The 19,334-nt window shown below is 40.5% G+C and overlaps 1 protein-coding gene across 1 annotated transcript in view; it reads left to right on the forward strand.

Moving 5' to 3' along the window:
* Positions 1 to 2,909, forward strand: part of CngA (Cyclic nucleotide-gated ion channel subunit A) — a 204,542-nt gene extending 201,633 nt beyond the window's left edge. The window contains exon 11 of the mRNA XM_067148987.2: positions 239 to 2,909. Coding sequence (XP_067005088.2) covers positions 239 to 380 — 142 coding nt within the window. The 3' untranslated portion in view covers positions 381 to 2,909. The remainder of the gene's footprint in view (positions 1 to 238) is intronic.
* Positions 2,910 to 19,334: the final 16,425 nt, after the last annotated feature.

Genomic DNA, 19,334 nt, shown 5'->3' on the forward strand with positions numbered 1-19,334 from the left:
TAAGAACATTTTCATTTCCACCGAAATTATACTCAGAACTTTCAAGACAACCCAATATAATACATGTTTCTTCACTATGTTCCTTTCTTTTCATAATTTTAGTATTCAGGTTTGAACTTTGGTCCAGAGAAACAGATTCATATCTACATATTCAGTCTGTTGCGCTTTGCTTATTTATTTCTGTGCATTACACCACAACTTTATTGTCACTGCTAATGGTAGTATTACTTGTTTCCAGCACCAGCGGAGGTGCTAGTTCCAGCAGTCATCCTGCCACACCGGATGGAACTTTAGAGTGTGAATTGACATCCAGAACATTGGCACGAAGATCATTCCAAGGAGCACCAAAAATTCGGCGACACAAACAACACACCATGTGAACTATTGTGATATACTAGAATAGTAGGAGGCCTTATACATTGAGTTAGGGACACCAAGTATGTGAACATCTTTCATGGTTGGTTCAGTAACCGCGTACAAAGGATCGCGAAAACTGACAGTTGAAATTTTACAATACTTTATAGCCTTATTCACTAAATTCGCCGTTTTCAGCTGTGGTTCTTGGAAACTATGCTGGTTCTATGGAAAATCATAAGTTAAACATTGTTTTAGAACAGTATACTGGGTTATTATATTTTTCATAGACACATTAACAATATTATGCCTAGCATTGATAAAGTATTTATAAAAGATATTCAACATCAACTTTCCTGTAACATTAATTGTCTTGAAAACTTCTTCCTTATTTTTGCCAAATCCTTTTCATAAAATAAAAAAGAAATATGAAATACCTTTATATCTTTTACACAGATTTTAAACTTCGTTTATTGTTGATGTGTCAGTAGATTGTTGTTCTTGTGATTACTGTCCTCATAGTTCTCCTTTAGCCTCCTGACAATAATCGCCCAATCATTTCGGTCTTGCGCCTTCCTTCTCCATCCATTTGTGTCAGGTTTCCTTCGATCCGCCTGGACATAATTTAGCCAACTTAGTCATGGTCTTCGGATGTTCATTCTACCATCAATTTATCCTTGCATCTAATGCTGTCCTGGGCATCCTGTGCCTATGCATTCTGATTACATGTCCCGCCCATTCCCATCTTCGTACCTTTATTTCACTTACTATACCAGAATGTTAACATAAATTATTTAATTCCTGGTCCCTTGATCAAGTATGGGGTGGCATATTTGCCCGATTACTTTCTTCTCCTAGGCTACTAAAGTAATCACCGCAGTCATACGAAGTCCAGGTGTCACTTCCATTCTCGATATAAGCTTGATTATTGTCTTATTTTATCTTCACTTTCTTTTAATTATGTATCTTATCATTACATTAACAAGACACCAGAGGCAAGCATCGCCCAAAGCAATCATCTGTTCTATCTTTAGCATCATATCGTTCTTGCCTGCAGTCGTGGAATCCAAATATTTTAAACATGAAATGATTTCACTGTGACTGTGACTGTGCTATAAGTCCTGACACTTCCTGTAAACTAAGTCTCCTTGCAGTTAATTTCCAGTCTTACAATACTTGTTCCTTCTTATAATTGCTGCACTACTACTTTCAATGAGGTTATGTATCTAGCTAACACCACGACATCGTCAGCGTCTGCCAGATAATCCCTTGTTCAGCTGAAGATTCTACCACCTGGGTTCACAATAAACCCTCCGGTAGCTGTAGACTGTTCGTGTTCATCTGCTTTGTTTTCAATGGATGTTGGTGGTGATCTTGTTCCACAACACTTTGTCTGTACTAGCTAGGAACAGCTGCGGAGATATCATTTCCGACCACTATTGCATATGTTTGAGCCAAGAAGTTCGCCTTCTCTCGGATCCTCTTCCATCTGTACTTTTCCTTCAACGATGAGGTGAAGGAGTTTGCACTTCTCATTCTGCCATTATGTGCCCATAATACCTCATTTTGCTTTTCTTTGCCGTTATTATTGTCTTCATTCATTCCTTTATTCATTCTGCGTAGCACTTTCATTTGAGACACGATATACCCATGATATCCAAAGCATACGAGGATAACACCATAGCTCGGAGGCATTTATTCACCTCTTTCAGTGAAAGTCGAAGCTTCCCCACTGTAGAAAACACATAGCATCGCAGCATTCTAGATCTGACCTAGACTGTAAGATTCAATTTTATGAGCTTTTCCTTAACATTCAATGCCATATTGATAAGGAAGAAGGACAAGTGAAGGTCCTGTAATAGAAGAGATGAATTACCAATTAGTAGCAGTTGAAAATGGAAGCCATACGAATTCTTGAGACTAAATATGAAAGATATTGGGTGCTGTTTAATTATATAATATTATATAATTATTGTACAGAATCCTGAAAAACCTGCCACAACTCCAGAACCAGTACGATGCTCTGTTTATACTATTACGCAGCTGTAAATCAGTGTAGAATTTAAAATACGTATTTCGACACTTTCTAGGATCACACAGTTCTATAAAGTGAATACACAGTTCAAAGAAGTATATTAGTGATGACAGTTAGCAGGATGAGAAATGCAATTGCGAATGGTTATAAAACACTGTAAAATTTTCAACTGAATATGTTAATCTGCGTGTTTTCCAGATCCATAGCTTTACTATTTACTGAACAACCTGATCTTTGTTACTATTGTGGATTGAACGTTGTTGTGATGTGATTGGTAAGAACGAAAACTGTGATGGACGTGTTTTTTATTAAGACATTGTTAGCCTGTTAACTTATTAACATTCCTAGACCAGTTTTATTAAAGAACGGTAACAAGCAGTGTGTTATAGTAGTGATGCACATCTTGATGCAACGCACTTGGTTTCTGAATAGCCATGTATATTTTCATATATATGTGTGAGCGATAAAGTCTTTTGTAAGTTGTCCCAAGGGTACGGTTTATAAGCTAATTAAATCACCTATCCTGTTGTACATGAGTTCTGCCATAACCCCACTCACCTTAGCATCTGGTAAGTTGTATGAATACATGGTGTCTGATAAAATGTCTTGGGAATCGTTAAAGGATTTTCTGCTACTAGTCGATTGCCAGTGAGTCCTTTCTTTTCTGTCCGGAAGTACACTGGAAAATTAGCAACAAAATAATGGGGTACACTGTGTCGGATACGGCCGGAAGAATTCTTGCGTGAATACGTCGAGTAAATGGAGAGAGTTCAAATACAAGTTTCAATCAGCTGTACAAAAATTTCAGTTTCATAAATCATCATATTACTTTTGTTCCGGTTTTTCTAGATATTTGTCACAATAAATAAAAGAAATGCAGTCATTTTCCACTTAATATTATTATTACATCAAAAATTAAGTTCACAGAAGGAAAAAATAATTTCATTTCAGATTGAAAATGTTTATAAAAAGAACATTCAGCTCTCTAGATTCTATAATCGTTCAATTACCAGTGTTTAATCCGAGTGTGGTAGTGGGCTCCTCAATCAGATTGTCACACCTTCCCAAGACGCTGCAAGCTTGCAGTGCAGGTACATACCGTCAGTACATTGTCCTACATAGGAGCCTTGCAGTGGTGTCTCAATGGCGGCCGTGCCCTGTGCTAGCAACTCTCCCGGCATTCGTTTTAGAACAGGAGAATGGAAAGTCACGGAAAACCATTCTCAAGACAGCCGACGGTGGAGACCAGCCCTTCTCCGTCTCCCGAATGCAAAGGCGTAGAGACACGGCAGAGCAGGGTCTCCCCTCCTCTGCTCTGTTGGTCGGTCGGTCAGAATTCAGAGTTGTCGAACCTCAGACCAGCCGTGGCCACATGTAGGCCGAAGCCCACTCTGCAACCGCTGACCTCCGAGCATCTCCCTGGCCTGAGAGACGGCCTTACCGTCTAGGAGGCCCAACAGAATGAAAATGTTTTAGTAATGGTGTCTCAACAGCGTCCTAGCTGCCATAGTCTTGTGTGGCAATCCCACTGACGAGCCCATTGGCAAAACGCTAGTAATTTCCCGACTGAAAAGGCCTAAAGAGCTGAATACGTTTAATGTTATTCTTTCTTATTCGTACTTACGTTTCTTCCTCCCCCTGTAGAGTCGATTTCGTTCGACTGTTTCTTCTAATTAGGCCTATCTTTTCTTAAAATCCATATGACACGACATTGTCGAATTTCTCTCCATTTTTTAAATTTCGTCTCACATTTATTATAATAATAAAGAGGAAAAGCGCACAATGTCCAAGAAAAAACAAAACAAATAGTTAACAATAGTTATTATGATAGTCACTGTCCCTCACTGCAAAGCATTTTCAATGTGCACTTCCTTTCACTGCATATCATTGCGTGATATCGATTACAGCTTCTGTTGCACAAAGCACAAACACAGGTGACGTCTGGATCGTGATATTTGCTGGTCATGCACACCTTGAAGTGGAAGCCATGAACGGCGTAGTGTGTCACTAAATTTCTCAAACGTAGTAGTGATATAACCATTTAAGCGTGTTTTATGTACTTAACTATATTCTGCACAAAAATACATTTATCTCACTTCAATCGGCTAATTGCTACTCACTTTCAAATTAGACTGGCCACCCGGAACCGAGCGCTCGAGAATAGATAGATAGATAGATAGATAGATAGATAGATAGATAGATAGATTCCTAAAATAACAACCACGTTTAAACTAGAGATGTAGCCTGCGTGGTTCAGGCGACAGCGCGCCGGCCTCTCACCGCTGGGTTCCGTGGTTCAAATCCCGATCACTCCATGTGAGATTTGTGCTGGACAAAGCGGAGGCGGGACAGGTTTTTCTCCGGGTACTCCGGTTTTCCCTGTCATATTTCATTCCAGCAACACTCTCCACTATCATTTCATCTGTCAGTCATTGCCCCAGAGGAGTGCGACAGGCTTCGGCAGCCGGCACAATTCCTATCCTTGCCGCAAGGTGGGAGCTTCATTCATTCCATCCCTGACCCGGTCACTGACTGGAAAACAGGTTGTAGGTTTTCATCATTTAAACTAGAGATATTTATATACACATATTTACATTTTTAGAGAGGGCCTTTGAGGTCTCTAGAACACCTCTCATTTTAAAGGGTGATCAGTGAAAAATATCCACTTATTCACCTACCTCATTCAGTAACTTTAGAGCCCTCAGCAGCCATGAATTTGCCCGAGCCACAGATCTCGTTTAAGGCAGATGGAAAGTGTACCTTTGCCTAGTATTGCGGCGAGGAGCATGTAATAGAATCAACCCCAACAATGTTGAGCAATCCACTCTATTCGTCAGCCACTTATAAAGAAAGAGGGCATTGGCACATCAACGACAGGAGTTCAATGTCCTCATACTTATAGTCTCACAAAAAAACTTGTAACCGGACGCAGAGAGAAACACCCAAACAATTCAAGGTGATCCATTTCATGAACCTTATTTGAACTCTTTCCAGATTCTGTATTAAATACTGCTAAGAAGGTAGCCACATCTCGCAACACTCAACAGTATTCTAACGATGGCCTGATTAAAATGCAAAACACCAAGCGAGTTGGCCGTGCGGTTAGGGTGGTGCTGCTGTAAACGGGTTCCAATCCTACCCTCGGCAACCCTAACCATGATCTCCCATTTTCACACCAGGCAAATTCCCGGGCTGCACCTTAATTAAGGCCACGGTCACTAATTTCCCAATCCTAGCCCTTTTCCATCCTTGCGTCGCCGAAAATCTTCGATGTTTTAGTGCGAAGTTAAACAAATAGCAAAGAAAAAATGCAAAACAAAATTATCAGTCCTAGGAGAAACAAATCTGGTGTAGTTTCTTTCCAGAAAGCCTAGTGACCATTTTCTAGAAATCGTGTGTAAATGTTTCAGGAAAGAAACACCGTAACACTTTGAAAGTGTCACACCAAGGTCATTTATTTCATTCACATGAGCTATTTTAAAACTGCTAAGGGTGATTTACTGGTTCCAACTTACGTCGTGAAGTTGAATAATTCTTAGAACCGTTCCTATTGCCTCAGTCGTGAACTGCAATTTTTGCTATTTGATTTACGTCGCACCAACACAGACAGGTCTTACGGAGACGATAGAATAGGACTGGGGAGGAAGCGACTGTGGCGTTAATTGAGGTACAGCCCTAGTATTTGCCTGCTGTGAAAATGAGAAACCATGGAAAACCATCTCCAGGACTGCCGACAGTGGAATTCAAGCCCACTATCTCTCGAATGCAAGCTACCAGCTATGTGACTGAAATCGCGTAAACAACACGCCCAGTCTCGCGTAAACTCTTGCCCTACGTGTGTGTACACGCAACTCGACTGTAATGTGTGCAATTTATATTTTATGACTTGTAAAATCTTCCCTATTTTCGTCTCACTTGACTTTTCAAATTGGCATTCCGAAGTAGGCCTATAAGCCGTATTCACGTAAGAATTTGAGCAAATTCTTAGGTAACATGTAGAATGAGACACTGGCTGGTTTGGTATGAGCAGCCTTGCTTGTTAACTGTTCAACAACGGTAAGTATATGGTATTGTAACGCCATTTGTCCATCGGTGCAACGGAACTGCGATTTGACTCCAAAAAAATGTCACGTGAGAGTTGGACGGGAGTCGTTTCACAGTCGGACCCCTGTTAACTGTACAATTCTCGTCCACCTGCGCGACTGCAATGCACTCGTTGATCGACTCACGAACGACTGGCTTGTCAGTTGCGTGGCCCGACTCGAATCAGACGCTCCTGATATTTTTCATGATTCACTACTCCTATAATTCAATAATTGTTTTATGCCATATCGTGATCAGGAGTTAAGTATACAACTCGTAGATGCAGTGGAAAAGCACTCTTGTTTATTCAACTGTAGTTTGCCAAAATACTCAAACAAGATAACTCAGGAAAAGGCATGGTAAGCTGTAGCCAAAGAAGCTGATACGAATGATAAGTGCATTACATTGTAAGTGCAAGTGTTTAATATCCTTCTACTATTGGGTGTTTAATCGTATAGATTTTATATATATAATAAGCGTTTAGTCTGTACATTGCTCAGAATTCAATAAGATTGGTATTTGTGTATCGGTGAAATGATAGTTTAGGGGAAGGCCTAAAATGTGATTTCACAGATATCTATGTTATTAGTGATCCCATCGATAAATATAACATAACAAAAGATATAGATAATACACCGTCCGACCATAGTTTATTAATAAATTTAATACGACTTATCACCTCTGTATACCAAAGAAACACACCAGAATATTTCAATGTACTGAAGTCGTTTATATTAGAAAGAAAGCAGATCTATGACATAGTTCCTAGCTAATTCCTTAAATGAGGCGATTAGAGTAATAAAGGCAGATCCCAACTGCCATTGAATTTGTGGGTGAGAGTAGGACTGTAGACTCCTGTAGCAGACTGACAAACTTTCGATTTGAGAAGAGCTACGTCAGTGGACGAAGAACATGCAACGCAACTCTCGTACAAATGCCCTTAACAAGTTGTGTTTAAGTTGGGTTGCGTTGCGTTGCACCGGTGGACCGATAATTATTTGTTTGTGCCTATCAAAATCCAAACTCGTGTTGGAAGTTGAGACCACCGACCTCAAAGAGTCTTTTGTCCCACGTCGACGGAGTGGAACATTGCTAGTTTCATTGGCTGACGGTTTGGCGTATTTAACATCTCCATGTGGTATTGAAGTTTTGTCGTAAGCTTCCGGTGATTATGTAGGATGGGAGGTACGATTTGTGCGGAGTAGCTGAAATGTGGTGTTGGAAGAGTAATTTACTACCAAGCGGTCTTGATGGGGATTAGGGGGTGGGGCTTTTTGAGCGTATAGTAGGAAGGAATATGCAACCTGTACTGACCCGATTGTGAGGACTGCGAGAGACTGTGTGGGATGCCGGGCATTAGTTTGGGTATGCAGTGTTTAAGGGGTAGGCGAGGGGGTCTGAGAGGGGGTGGGTTCTGGATTAACAAGTGTTTGTCAGGAGGGAAAGTAGTGATTTTAAGAGTTATATGGTAGGGTGAGGCTGTGTGATGAAATTTGTTGTTATTGAAGCGGTGACGGGGTGGGGGTTGAGTTTGAGGCTTATTAGAGACGGAGTGTGCTGAAAGAGTGGCTGTAGTCTTGAATTTACTTGGCGGCGGGCATAATGTATCTTAATGGCTTTCTTGGGGAAGAGGGAGCCAGGATACGAAGCTACGTGATTGCCGAGACAATTCGCGCACTTCGCCTGGTCCCTAGGTACCTTGCATACAGAGTGATGGTGATGATTACCACATCTGTTGCAGCGGGTGGTGTTCTGACACTTAACAACTGAGTGGTGCAGCTGGAGGAAGTTATAGCACATTATTATCAGAGATTGTTGGACTTCAGGCTTTCTGGAGATGGTTCGGGTTCGAACCCTGTCGGAGGTACTCAGTGCACTAATGTGAATGTGTATACGCAACTCGACTGTAATGCGTGCGGCTTATATTTGATAACTTTTAAGATCTTTCTTATTTTCGTCTCACTCATCTTTTTAAACTGGCACCCCGATTTATACAATGAATACAGTTGTTGTGTGAGTCATCAGTCCGTAGACTGGTTTGATGCAGCTCTCCATGCCACTCTATTCTGTGCTAACCTTTTCATTTCTACATAACTGCTGCATCTTAAATCTGTTCTAATATGCTTGTCTTACTCATACCTTGGTCGACTTCTACCGTTCTTACCTCCTACACTTCCCTCAAGTCATGGGTGTCTTAAGATGTTTCCTATCATTCTATCTCTTCTTCTCGTCAAATTTAGCCAAATCGATCTCTCACCAATTCAATTCAGAATCTCTTTGTCCGTGATTACTTTTTACTTGAAAGTAGCATCATACGATGTTCTTCTCTGTTTGCCTTCCATTTCGTGACTAATGCAAACACTGGAGATGGCTGAAAAATAACGTAGCAGTTAATTGGTCACAGTTACATGCCTGTCACTGTTACAAATGTAACGAGGACAAACAATAACAGGTTACCGGGTAATGACAACAGAATGACGTACTAGTGAAAACAGTAACTGGGAAGTGGGAACTGTCACTAGTAGCAGCTTACAGACACTGAATGTGACCTTCAGAGTTCAGATAATACGTACCGGTATGTCTTCCAGGTGAGAGCGCTTTCGTAGGAGATTGCTTTAATTCAAATACACTATAGTGTATAATATACTCTGTATATATAATGTATAATATACTATAGTGTATAATATACTCTATAGTGTATTTGTTTAAGTTGCGGCTGTCATCTGGTTACTAGTTATGACATATTCAACTGATCAGGGGTAAATCGTTGACTCAGACATCGCGCATCATGTTTTCTTGTCTTGTATCCTTGATCGGGGCATTGTCAAACTCACTCCTCTAGATTTCAGAAAAGATGCTATGTTGTCTTCTCATTTCATCCTTTGTCTGCCTTTCGTTAACTTTATAGCAAATAAGAATGTGTGTTTTGCTGCACCGACCTTCAACAGTGCAGTGATGCGTGCGCGCGTGTGCGAGTGAATTGATGGGACTTCGCAACACAGGTGTAAGGGGGCAAGCTTGAAGCCGTGACCAGGCTGTGACCAATAAAATGTGAGTAACGTTGGATGTTATTTCTAACTGTTATTTTTCACAGTTACTTTATTGTAGCAGTGACAGATGTAAGGAGTTACACAAAAATAACCGTTTGTCACACCTCTAGCAAACACACTACGCACTAATAGGCCGACAATAATGTAACGAATTTGAGAATTACAACAATGTATTGTGACGTAAGGAACAATAAATTTCAATGGTGCTGCCGGTGAACGACAGATTCAAGTTTGTATATATATATGTATGTATGTATGTATGTATGTATGTATGTATGTATGTATGTATGTATGTATGTATGTATGTATGTATGTATGTATGTATGTATGTATGTATGTATGTTCAGTCCGTCACCGATGCCGCTGGTGGGATCCTCAACAGCTCTGCCATCAGCTGTCATACATGGCCTAGGCATCACTGAAGAGGCGTACTAGGGGAATGATGAGTGAGGTAGTTTCCCGTTGCTTTCCTCACTCCAAGTTTGTACTCGAATGTAATGCACCAGCGAATCTTATGTGCACCCCAATTTTGAATACTGCATAAAATGGTAAAAAAGAAAGGGCGCATAGATTCGTGTAAATACGGTATATCGTTGCTAGGTAATGAAAACCGTAGCGTAATTCCACTCACGAGCAAACCACGGTTCTCCACCTGTCTTGTGAAGGCTTACCGCGTTGCCTGAAACAGAAGACTCGAATGGTCGAATAACTGGGCTATCATTAAGCAATGAAAATGCCAGGAACAGTTCTCCGGCCATCGCTGACCGCTCAGTTTTGGACTTCTGTATACTTTACTCCGAAGGAGTTTCGAGGTTTCCATTGCCCAGCGACTATTATACTGTATACGGTACAATACATTATTTTTATTGGAGAACGGGGTGGTGTAGCGGTTTAGTGGTTTGCCTGTCATCCCGGCGACCCTGGTTTGATTCCTTTATTGTTGGGGTGAGATATTCAGTTTAAAATCCCATGGTGCCAGGAAGGGCATGCGACCTTAAATCCCCGACCACTGCTTTTTCATGCTTCAGTGAATGCAGGGACCCTGAGCAAGCCGGATGAGCTGCGAAAGATGATGATGATTATAGTTAATATGATATGGATCCGAAAATAATCATTTCTTTTATTTCTGATATAATCGCAATATACTCGTACTTCGGGGATACGAAGGTAAAACAGTTGGATTTCGGGGGTACGCCAACCAAAAATTTGCATACTATTGGAAGAGACCACGCAGCTTTAACTCACGGAAAAGCGAACAGAGGGCGAGGTTAGCACATTATGTGCTAGCGAGAATACGGCAGCTACGGACACGTGTAACTAGAATGCTGGAATGTTTTAATATGGAAGAATGCGATACAAAATATATTACTTTATTACACTTGGCTTTCTTTTCCCCTTAACGCGAAGAATAATAGGTAGCTGGTATAACTGTAAGAATAACAGAGGTAAGAATGAAAAATGAAATGGCGTATGGCTTTTAGTGCCGGGAGTGTCCGAGGACATGTTCGGCTCGCCAGATGCAGATCTTTTGATTTGACGCCCGTAGGCGATCTGCGCGTCGTGGTAAGGATGAAATGATGATGAAGACGACACATAAACCCAGCCTCCGTGCCAGCGAAATTAACCAATCATGGTTAAAATTCCCGACCCTGCGGGGAATCGAACCTGGGACCCCTGTGTCCAAAGGCCAGCACGCTAAAGAGGTAAGGATATTGAATTGTTAATTATGAAATTATTTATTTATTTATTTATTTATTTATTTATTTATTTATTTATTTATTTATTTATTTATTTATTTATACAAATGTTTAAATACAACTGGTATAATAGCAGTTATAAAAATGTGGTTGATATTTAAAATATTTTGTTTGTAATCAATTGATTTGATAAGCCTTTAATATACTGCGCGTTCATTTTTCTTTTTGCTAGTGACACAGATAGGTCTTATGGCAACGATGCAGTAGGAAAGGCCTAGGAGTTGCCTGGTGTGAAAATGGGAAACCACGGAAAGCCATCTTCAGGGCTGCCGACAGTGGGATTCGAGCCCACTATCTCCCGGATGCAAGCTCACAGCAGCGCGCCCCTAACCGCACGGCCAACTCGCCCAGTCACGTTCATTTCAGAACTTCCAAACTTGAATAAATTGAACGGTTTTTTTTTTTTTTTTTTTTTTTTTTTTTTTTTTTTTTTTTTGGACAACAGACGAAGAGACAAGTCGGTTGAGTTACTTCATCATCGCATCTATAGTTACGTCTCATCGGAATTTATCATGCTAGGGTGATCCTCCTAAGCGACGCGTGCCTTTCGCAACGATGGTTTTGTACTTCCCTTCGTTGATTGAATTGACATGTTTCTCCCCAATAAGAAACAAAGCTCCAAAATAAAAACCATTAAATGTATTAAAGGTGCGAAGATTTGAAATGAACACACGGTATATTAAATTTAACATTGGTGTAAGGTTAATTTGCTCAAGTAAGGACAACAATTATCACAAATGCAGCGGGCCGGCACGGCTAACGTTTTCGTCAACACAGCGCCCACTCCAGAATACCGGGTGCCAGGGCACTCTGTTATTACGTCATAGGGCATTTAGTCGAGGCTGCCTGGAGTAGACCGTACAGCCAGTGATTCAAGACCAAGTGTTGGGAGGTGGTAAATATCCTATCTCTTTGAAAAGGTCAACAGTTTTGAACAAGGGGAGTGTGTATGCGAGGATCTTCAAAAGACAGAAGTATGTAAAGATTGTTGGTTACAAGGATAATGCCCAGATAGAGGAGGTGACTAATACTAAAGAAGTATTAAAATTTACCTATGACAGCAAAGTAGGTCCAAATCAATTCTACTAATGAGAGACAAAGATTATCTCTGGTGGCAAGTGAATGTTCGTATAAAACGCATTAACACCCGAATCGTTGGTCAGTAAATACAGCAATGACATTTACAGTAAGATACAAAAGTTGAAAACTAGAAAATCAGCTGGAATTGATAAGGTTTCGGGGGATATACTAAAGACAATGGGTTGGGATATAGTACCATATCTGAAGTACTTGTTTGATTATTGTTTGCATAAAGGAACTTTACCAAATGAATGGAGAGTTGCTATAGTAGCCCCTGTATATAAAGGAAAGGGTGATAGACATAAAGCTCAAAATTACAGACCAGTCAGTTTGGCATGCATTGCATGTAAACTTTGCGAAAGCATTCTTTCTGATTATATAAGACATGTTTGCGAAATTAATAACTGGTTTGATAGAAGGCAGTTTGGGTTTAGGAGAGGTTATTCCACTGAAGCCCAACTTGTAGGATTCCAGCAAGATATAGCAGATATCCTGGATTCAGGAGGTCAATTGGACTGTATCTCGATTGACCTGTCTAAGGCATTTGATAGGGTGGATCTTCTTAGGTCGACGCCCCGAATAAATAGCATTTTTGAGAAAAAGCTCTGAAGATTGGAGTCGTCGATTTTGGTTGGTCCAAGACGATCTTCATTATATCAGACCTTAATGCAGCTATCTATTATAGCTAAAATGGTGCCAAGTTTGGCTTGTTGAAATGTAAACACGAGCATGTGCGAAGCAACAGTTCGGTTTCTTATGTTGGTTTGATTCGATTAGGAATCACTACAGTGATGTTTTTATTGAAATTTAGTTTTAAATTGATATGATGTATTAGGACCGTGTCGTTCGTGTTGTGTGCCTGGATGTCAATCATTTTAAAGCAGATGCACTTATATATATATATATATATATTCCCTCTACTTTTCTGAAAAATATAATATAAAATCTGCCATGTTTGTTCTTCATTTTTAAATATGAACATAATTCAAATTGTTATTCAGTAGTGAATAATGATTATCGAAAGAGTGGCCGGAGTTACCCCATGTTTTGGGCTAACTTCGGCCACCATAAAAATAACTCAAGAAACGAAGTTTTCTTCGATGTAGTGTTACTTCGGCCACCGTGAATGTTTTTTAAAAATCTGCAAAACGTCCAGTATCAACCATCACAAACAAATTAAAACGATTTGTGGTGAAACAGATGTATAGTGATCAAATTCACTTTTCCCCAAAGAAGAAACTATTTTATTTAGCCTAAGTGTACAAGCATTGTATGATATTACAAATTAATGTTACATTGCATAAATATTTGTAATGGTACAAAAGATAATAAATAAAAGGTACGGAAATCATAAAGCCCAATTGTATGGAGAGAAAAGGCGGTCGGAAAAGAAGCAATCTTGTAGACTGTCCTCATAATACACTGTCTTGTAAATTAGAAAATATCTGGGCCGTCAGTCAAGTTCTTAAATGTGTATCGTCCATGTCAAGTGATATCTGTCTATTTATCATTGAAAATGGAAACTGTCTTTCCCCTCCCTGTCAGGAATAACTTCCCCGTTTATTGTTTGTGCCTTTATTAATCTCTTCCAAAGCGTTCTTGAAGTAAACAGGATTGTAATTACCATATCCGTGGCCGCGTAATGTTTTCCTGTGTGTTCATGACATGGCCGAAGTTACCCCGGAAGAGGACAACTTTTATCACAAAACTATTCCCTGAAAAACCTATTTGAATAAAATGCATCAAATTGTGTTGATCACTTACCAGACAAACTTACATTTTGACCCCATAAACCACTGGAATGGAGAAACGAATGCTGGGGCTAGAGAACAGTTTGTTTTCTGCTGTTACAAGAGAAGACAATAGTCGGGGCTGCGAAAAAATTCGATTGACTCAACAATGAGCCCGGCAATGTTATTTGGACTACCGAGTGTTGATAGAGCATTCTATTGTATGTGCATTTTAGTTGTTGCAAGTGGTTCATCTTTTCCAGTATAGGAGGCAGGAGAAAATACACTGACTGACAGTGACAATGCAACACCAAGGAGGAGTGGTTCGAAAGGGATGAAAGTTGGGGAAAAAACAGAGTCGGCACGGAAGAATAATTTATGTTTATTTCAAACCGATATGCAGGTTACACAATGCGCACGGCATCGACTCAGTAGGATGTAGGACCACCGCGAGCGGCGATGCACGCAGAAACACGTCGAGGTACAGAGTCAATAAGAGTGCGGATGGTGTCCTGAGGGATGGTTCTCCATTCTCTGTCAACCATTTGCCACAGTTGGTCGTCCGTACGAGGCTGGGGCAGAGTTTGCAAACGGCGTCCAATGAGATCCCACACGTGTTCGATTGGTGAGAGATCCGGAGAGTACGCTGGCCACGGAAGCATCTGTACACCTCGTAGAACCTGTTGGGAGATGCGAGCAGTGTGTGGGCGGGCATTATCCTGCTGAAACAGAGCATTGGGCAGCCCCTGAAAGTACGGGAGTGCCACCGGCCGCAGCACATGCTGCACGTAGCGGTGGGCATTTAACGTGCTTTGAATACGCACTAGAGGTGACGTGGAATCATACGCAATAGCGCCCCAAACCATGATGCCGCGTTGTCTAGCGGTAGGGCGCTCCACAGTTACTGCCGGATTTGACCTTTCTCCACGCCGACGCCACACTCGTCTGCGGTGACTATCACTGACAGAACAGAAGCGTGACTCATCGGAGAACACGACGTTCCGCCATTCCCTCATCCAAGTCGCTCTAGCCCGGCACCATGCCAGGCGTGCACGTCTATGCTGTGGAGTCAATGGTAGTCTTCTGAGCGGACGCCGGGAGTGCAGGCCTCCTTCAACCAATCGACGGGAAATTGTTCTGGTCGATATTGGAACAGCCAGGGTGTCTTGCACATGCTGAAGAATGGCGGTTGACGTGGCGTGCGGGGTTGCCACCGCTTGGCGGCGGATGCGCCGATCCTCGCGTGCTGACGTCACTCGGGCTGCGCCTGGACCCCTCGCACGTGCCACATGTCCCTGCGCCAACCATCTTCGCCACCGGCGCTGCACCGTGGGCACATCCCTATGGGTATCGGCTGCGATTTGACGAAGCGACCAACCTGCCCTTCTCAGCCCGATCACCATACCCCTCGTAAAGTCGTCTGTCTGCTGGAAATGCCTCCGTTGACGGCGGCCTGGCATTCTTAGCTATACACGTGTCCTGTGGCACACGACAACACGTTCTACAATGACTGTCGGCTGAGAAATCACGGTACGAAATGGGCCATTCGCCAACGCCTTGTCCCATTTATCGTTCGCTACGTGCGCAGCACAGCGGCGCATTTCACATCATGAGCATACCTCAGTGACGTCAGTCTACCCTGCAATTGGCATAAAGTTCTGACCACTCCTTCTTGGTGTTGCATTTGCTCTGTCAGTCAGTGTAAGTGTTGCTATTAGTCAGTGGCCGAAGTTACCCCACTTTACGGTATCAACTTATATACTGTCACATACTGTAAGTATTTACTGACCAACGATTCGGGTGTTAATGTGTTTTATACGAAAATTCATGTGCCACCAGAGAACTTCAAATCGATTCTACTAGTGAGAGACAAACATTGTCTGAAGTGTAACAGATGGAGTATAACAGTTAGATGAATCATTATCAGAATCATTGTTATGAGAGAACTGAAATTCCTGACAGTTTTAGGTTTCTAATACATTTCTTAAACGAGGTAGGCTATTGAATTCTGTTTATGAGGATACTTATATCTCAAAAACTGAAGATGTTGCAGACGTGAAAGTTGACATTTTGAATCTCCTTTAAAAATAAAGGAACACTTTATGTTTTCTTTTTCTTTCATAAAGTCCACTTAAGGGTGAAGGGCGTGGAAAGAAGTGAAGAAGAAATTGAATTCTTTTTATGAGGATACTCATATCTCACAAACTGAAGATGTTACGAACGTGAAAACTGATATTTGGAATCTCCTTTAAAAATAAAGAAACGCGTTTTTTTGTTTTCGAAAAATCCACTTAAGGGGATGAAAAAACTGAAAAAGCGTATGTATTTTTAAAACGATTACTGGTATATCTACAGTAGGCTTATATGTCAAAAACATGTTACACACATGAAACTTGGTATTTGGAAAGTCCTTTAAAAAACAGGAAGATGTATTTTTGTTTTCGGATAAGGCACTTAATGGGGGTGAAAAAATAGTTGAATTATTTTTATGACGATACTGAAGATGTTGCAGACGTGAAAATCAGTGTTTGGAATCTCCTTTAAAAATAAAGAAAGATGTATTTTTTATTTTCGGAAAATCCACTTAGGTGGGTGTAGGCTGGGAGAAGGACTGATAAAGGGGTTGAGTTCTTTTTTATGGAGATCTTAAATCTCAAAAACTGAAGATGTTGCGGACGTGGAAATAGGTAATCGGAATCTTCTTTAAAATAAAGAAACTTTTCTTTCGACTTTAGAGAGGACTGTTTCTCACATTCACAATTTTATGTCGCATGGTCATCTTAGCTCCAAAAGGCAATACCACAAACATGGTTTACAAAGAGTTTCTGGGGTAAATGAAACTCAATTTTTCGGTGAGTTTTTATACTTTAGGGTTTTTCAGGTAATATCTTAGTACAGTACCGAGGAACGATTACTTTTAACAAATTACTACAGTATAATAATAATGGCGTATGGCTTTTAGTGCCGGGAGTGTCCAAGGACAAGTTCGGCTCGCCAGATGCAGGTCTTTTGATTTGACACCCGTAGGTGACCTGCGCGTCGTGATGAGGATGAAATGATGATGAAGTCGACACATACACCCAGCCCCCGAGCCAGCGGAATTAACCAATTATGGTTAAAATTCCCGACCCTGCCGGGAATCGAACCCGGGACCCCTGTGGCCAAAGGCCAGCACGCTAACCATTTAGCCATGGAGCCGGACATTACTACAGTAAATCCACGCGAGCGAAGCCGCGGATAATTGCTAGTACAGTATATAGTGTGATTATGATGATGATGCTTGTTGTTTAAAGGGACCTAACATCTAACATCTAGGTGGCCCCTAGTGTTTAGTGGGAAGACTTGTGCTGCATGATATGTTCCTTCACTACCGGCGCAGGTGTAGCTCTGAAGGCATCGGCTGGCTCTGAACACGTGTTTTTTAATGTAATTTGAAGTGACAATTCGGAATTTTTTCGTTTAAATAAATGATTTAAAACAGTGTATTCATTGTTTTGGTGTTCCAGGAGTGTGCATTCTGTTTGTTTACTGACGCATGATGACTGTGTTTATGTGTTTGTGCTGCAGAATAAGATATAGTGTACCTTGTTTTGAAAGAAATCTGAAAAAAAAAATGTAGAAAAACTGTAGTTAGTAATGACATAAAGACATTACATTAGAAATTGGCTCGTTAGCAACTTAATCGATATCTGAAACGTTTATGTGCCTTGTTGAGCTAAGGGTTCTTTCAGTAATTCACCACGTAATTAAACTGTTACAATATATATATATAAAATAAGAGTTTTGTCTGTACATTGCTCAGAATTTGAAAATAATGATATTTCTGTATCGGTCATGTCCACAGCAACAAGGAAAAACAAGTTTTACCTTTCCGTAATGTCTGTCTGTCTGTCTGTCTGTCTGTCTGTCTGTCTGTCTGTCTGTCTGTCTGTCTGTCTGTCTGTCTGTCTGTCTGTCTGTCTGTCTGTCTGTCTGTCTGTACACGCTTCGCTAGAAAACGGCTGTAAAAATTGAATAAAATTCGGTACGCAAAGTCGGGGATTAAGTCGCTACAAACTAGGCTATAAATAATTTTATTCACGCTGAGTGAAATGGTAGTTTAGGGAAGGCCAAAAATGTTATTCTTAAATATTCACGTTATTAGTGGTCCTATCTCATTGAAAATTTGTATACAAAGTCGGAGAACGAGCCACTAAAATCTAGGGTATACATTATTTTATTCACGCTGAGTGAAATGGTACTTTGGGGGGAGGCGTAAAATTTAATTCTCAAATATTTATATTATTAGTGGTCGTATCGATAAATACTACATAACGAAAGTCATATAGAATTAAATTTCCGACCATTTATCTTTTATACATTTTTACTGTACCGGCTATGATAACACAGATATTCATGAATTTGTATTTTTGTTGCTAAGTCCATATCAACGCTGAGCCACGAGAAAATGGATTAACAGAATTTGATGAAAATCGGTATATAGAGACGGCGAATAAGAAAGCTATAAACAATTTTATTCAAACTGGATTAAATTGTAGTTTGGGGGAAGGCGTCTAAAATTCAACTTTTAAATACTTATATTATTGGTCGTATCGAAAAGTACTACATAACCAATGTTACAGAGAATACAATTTCCGACCATGTATATTTTATTCAGTTTTACCATACCGATATCTGAAACGTTTATGTGCCTTGTTGAGCTAAGGGTTCTTTCAGTAATTCACCACGAAATTAAACTCAGTTACAATGTATTATCTATTATCTATATATATAAAATAAGAGTTTTGTCTGTACATTGCTCAGAATTTGAAAATAATGATATTTCTCTATCGGTCATGTCCACAGCAACAAGGAAAAACAATTTTTACCTTTCCGTATGGTATTTCAGAGTCGGAAGGAAACTAAATGTGAAGGCCTACAATATAGAAAGCGCATAACATTGATGAACAATTATATTACAATGACCATTGTTAGTGGCGGTGTTCTTTATCTATTATGCTGCCTCTCAACTCCGATAGATCTATATATCTGCTGGTATCTGGTACTGCTGCGTACCGAGTTTAATAGCCTGACTGATTACTGGCGGAAAATAGCTGGGGAGTTGGAAAACTTTCTTCTTTAGCATGCCATTCCTCTGGTTCATATATTTTCTGATACAGCTGGTAAGTAACACACCGGTTCATCACAATATTCCAGCTGTTCGATTCCCACTCTGACGCGCTGTTTTGAATGAGCAATGTGCATA

This window comes from Anabrus simplex, chromosome 1, assembly GCF_040414725.1.
Source record: "Anabrus simplex isolate iqAnaSimp1 chromosome 1, ASM4041472v1, whole genome shotgun sequence".
Lineage (NCBI taxonomy): Eukaryota > Metazoa > Arthropoda > Insecta > Orthoptera > Tettigoniidae > Anabrus > Anabrus simplex.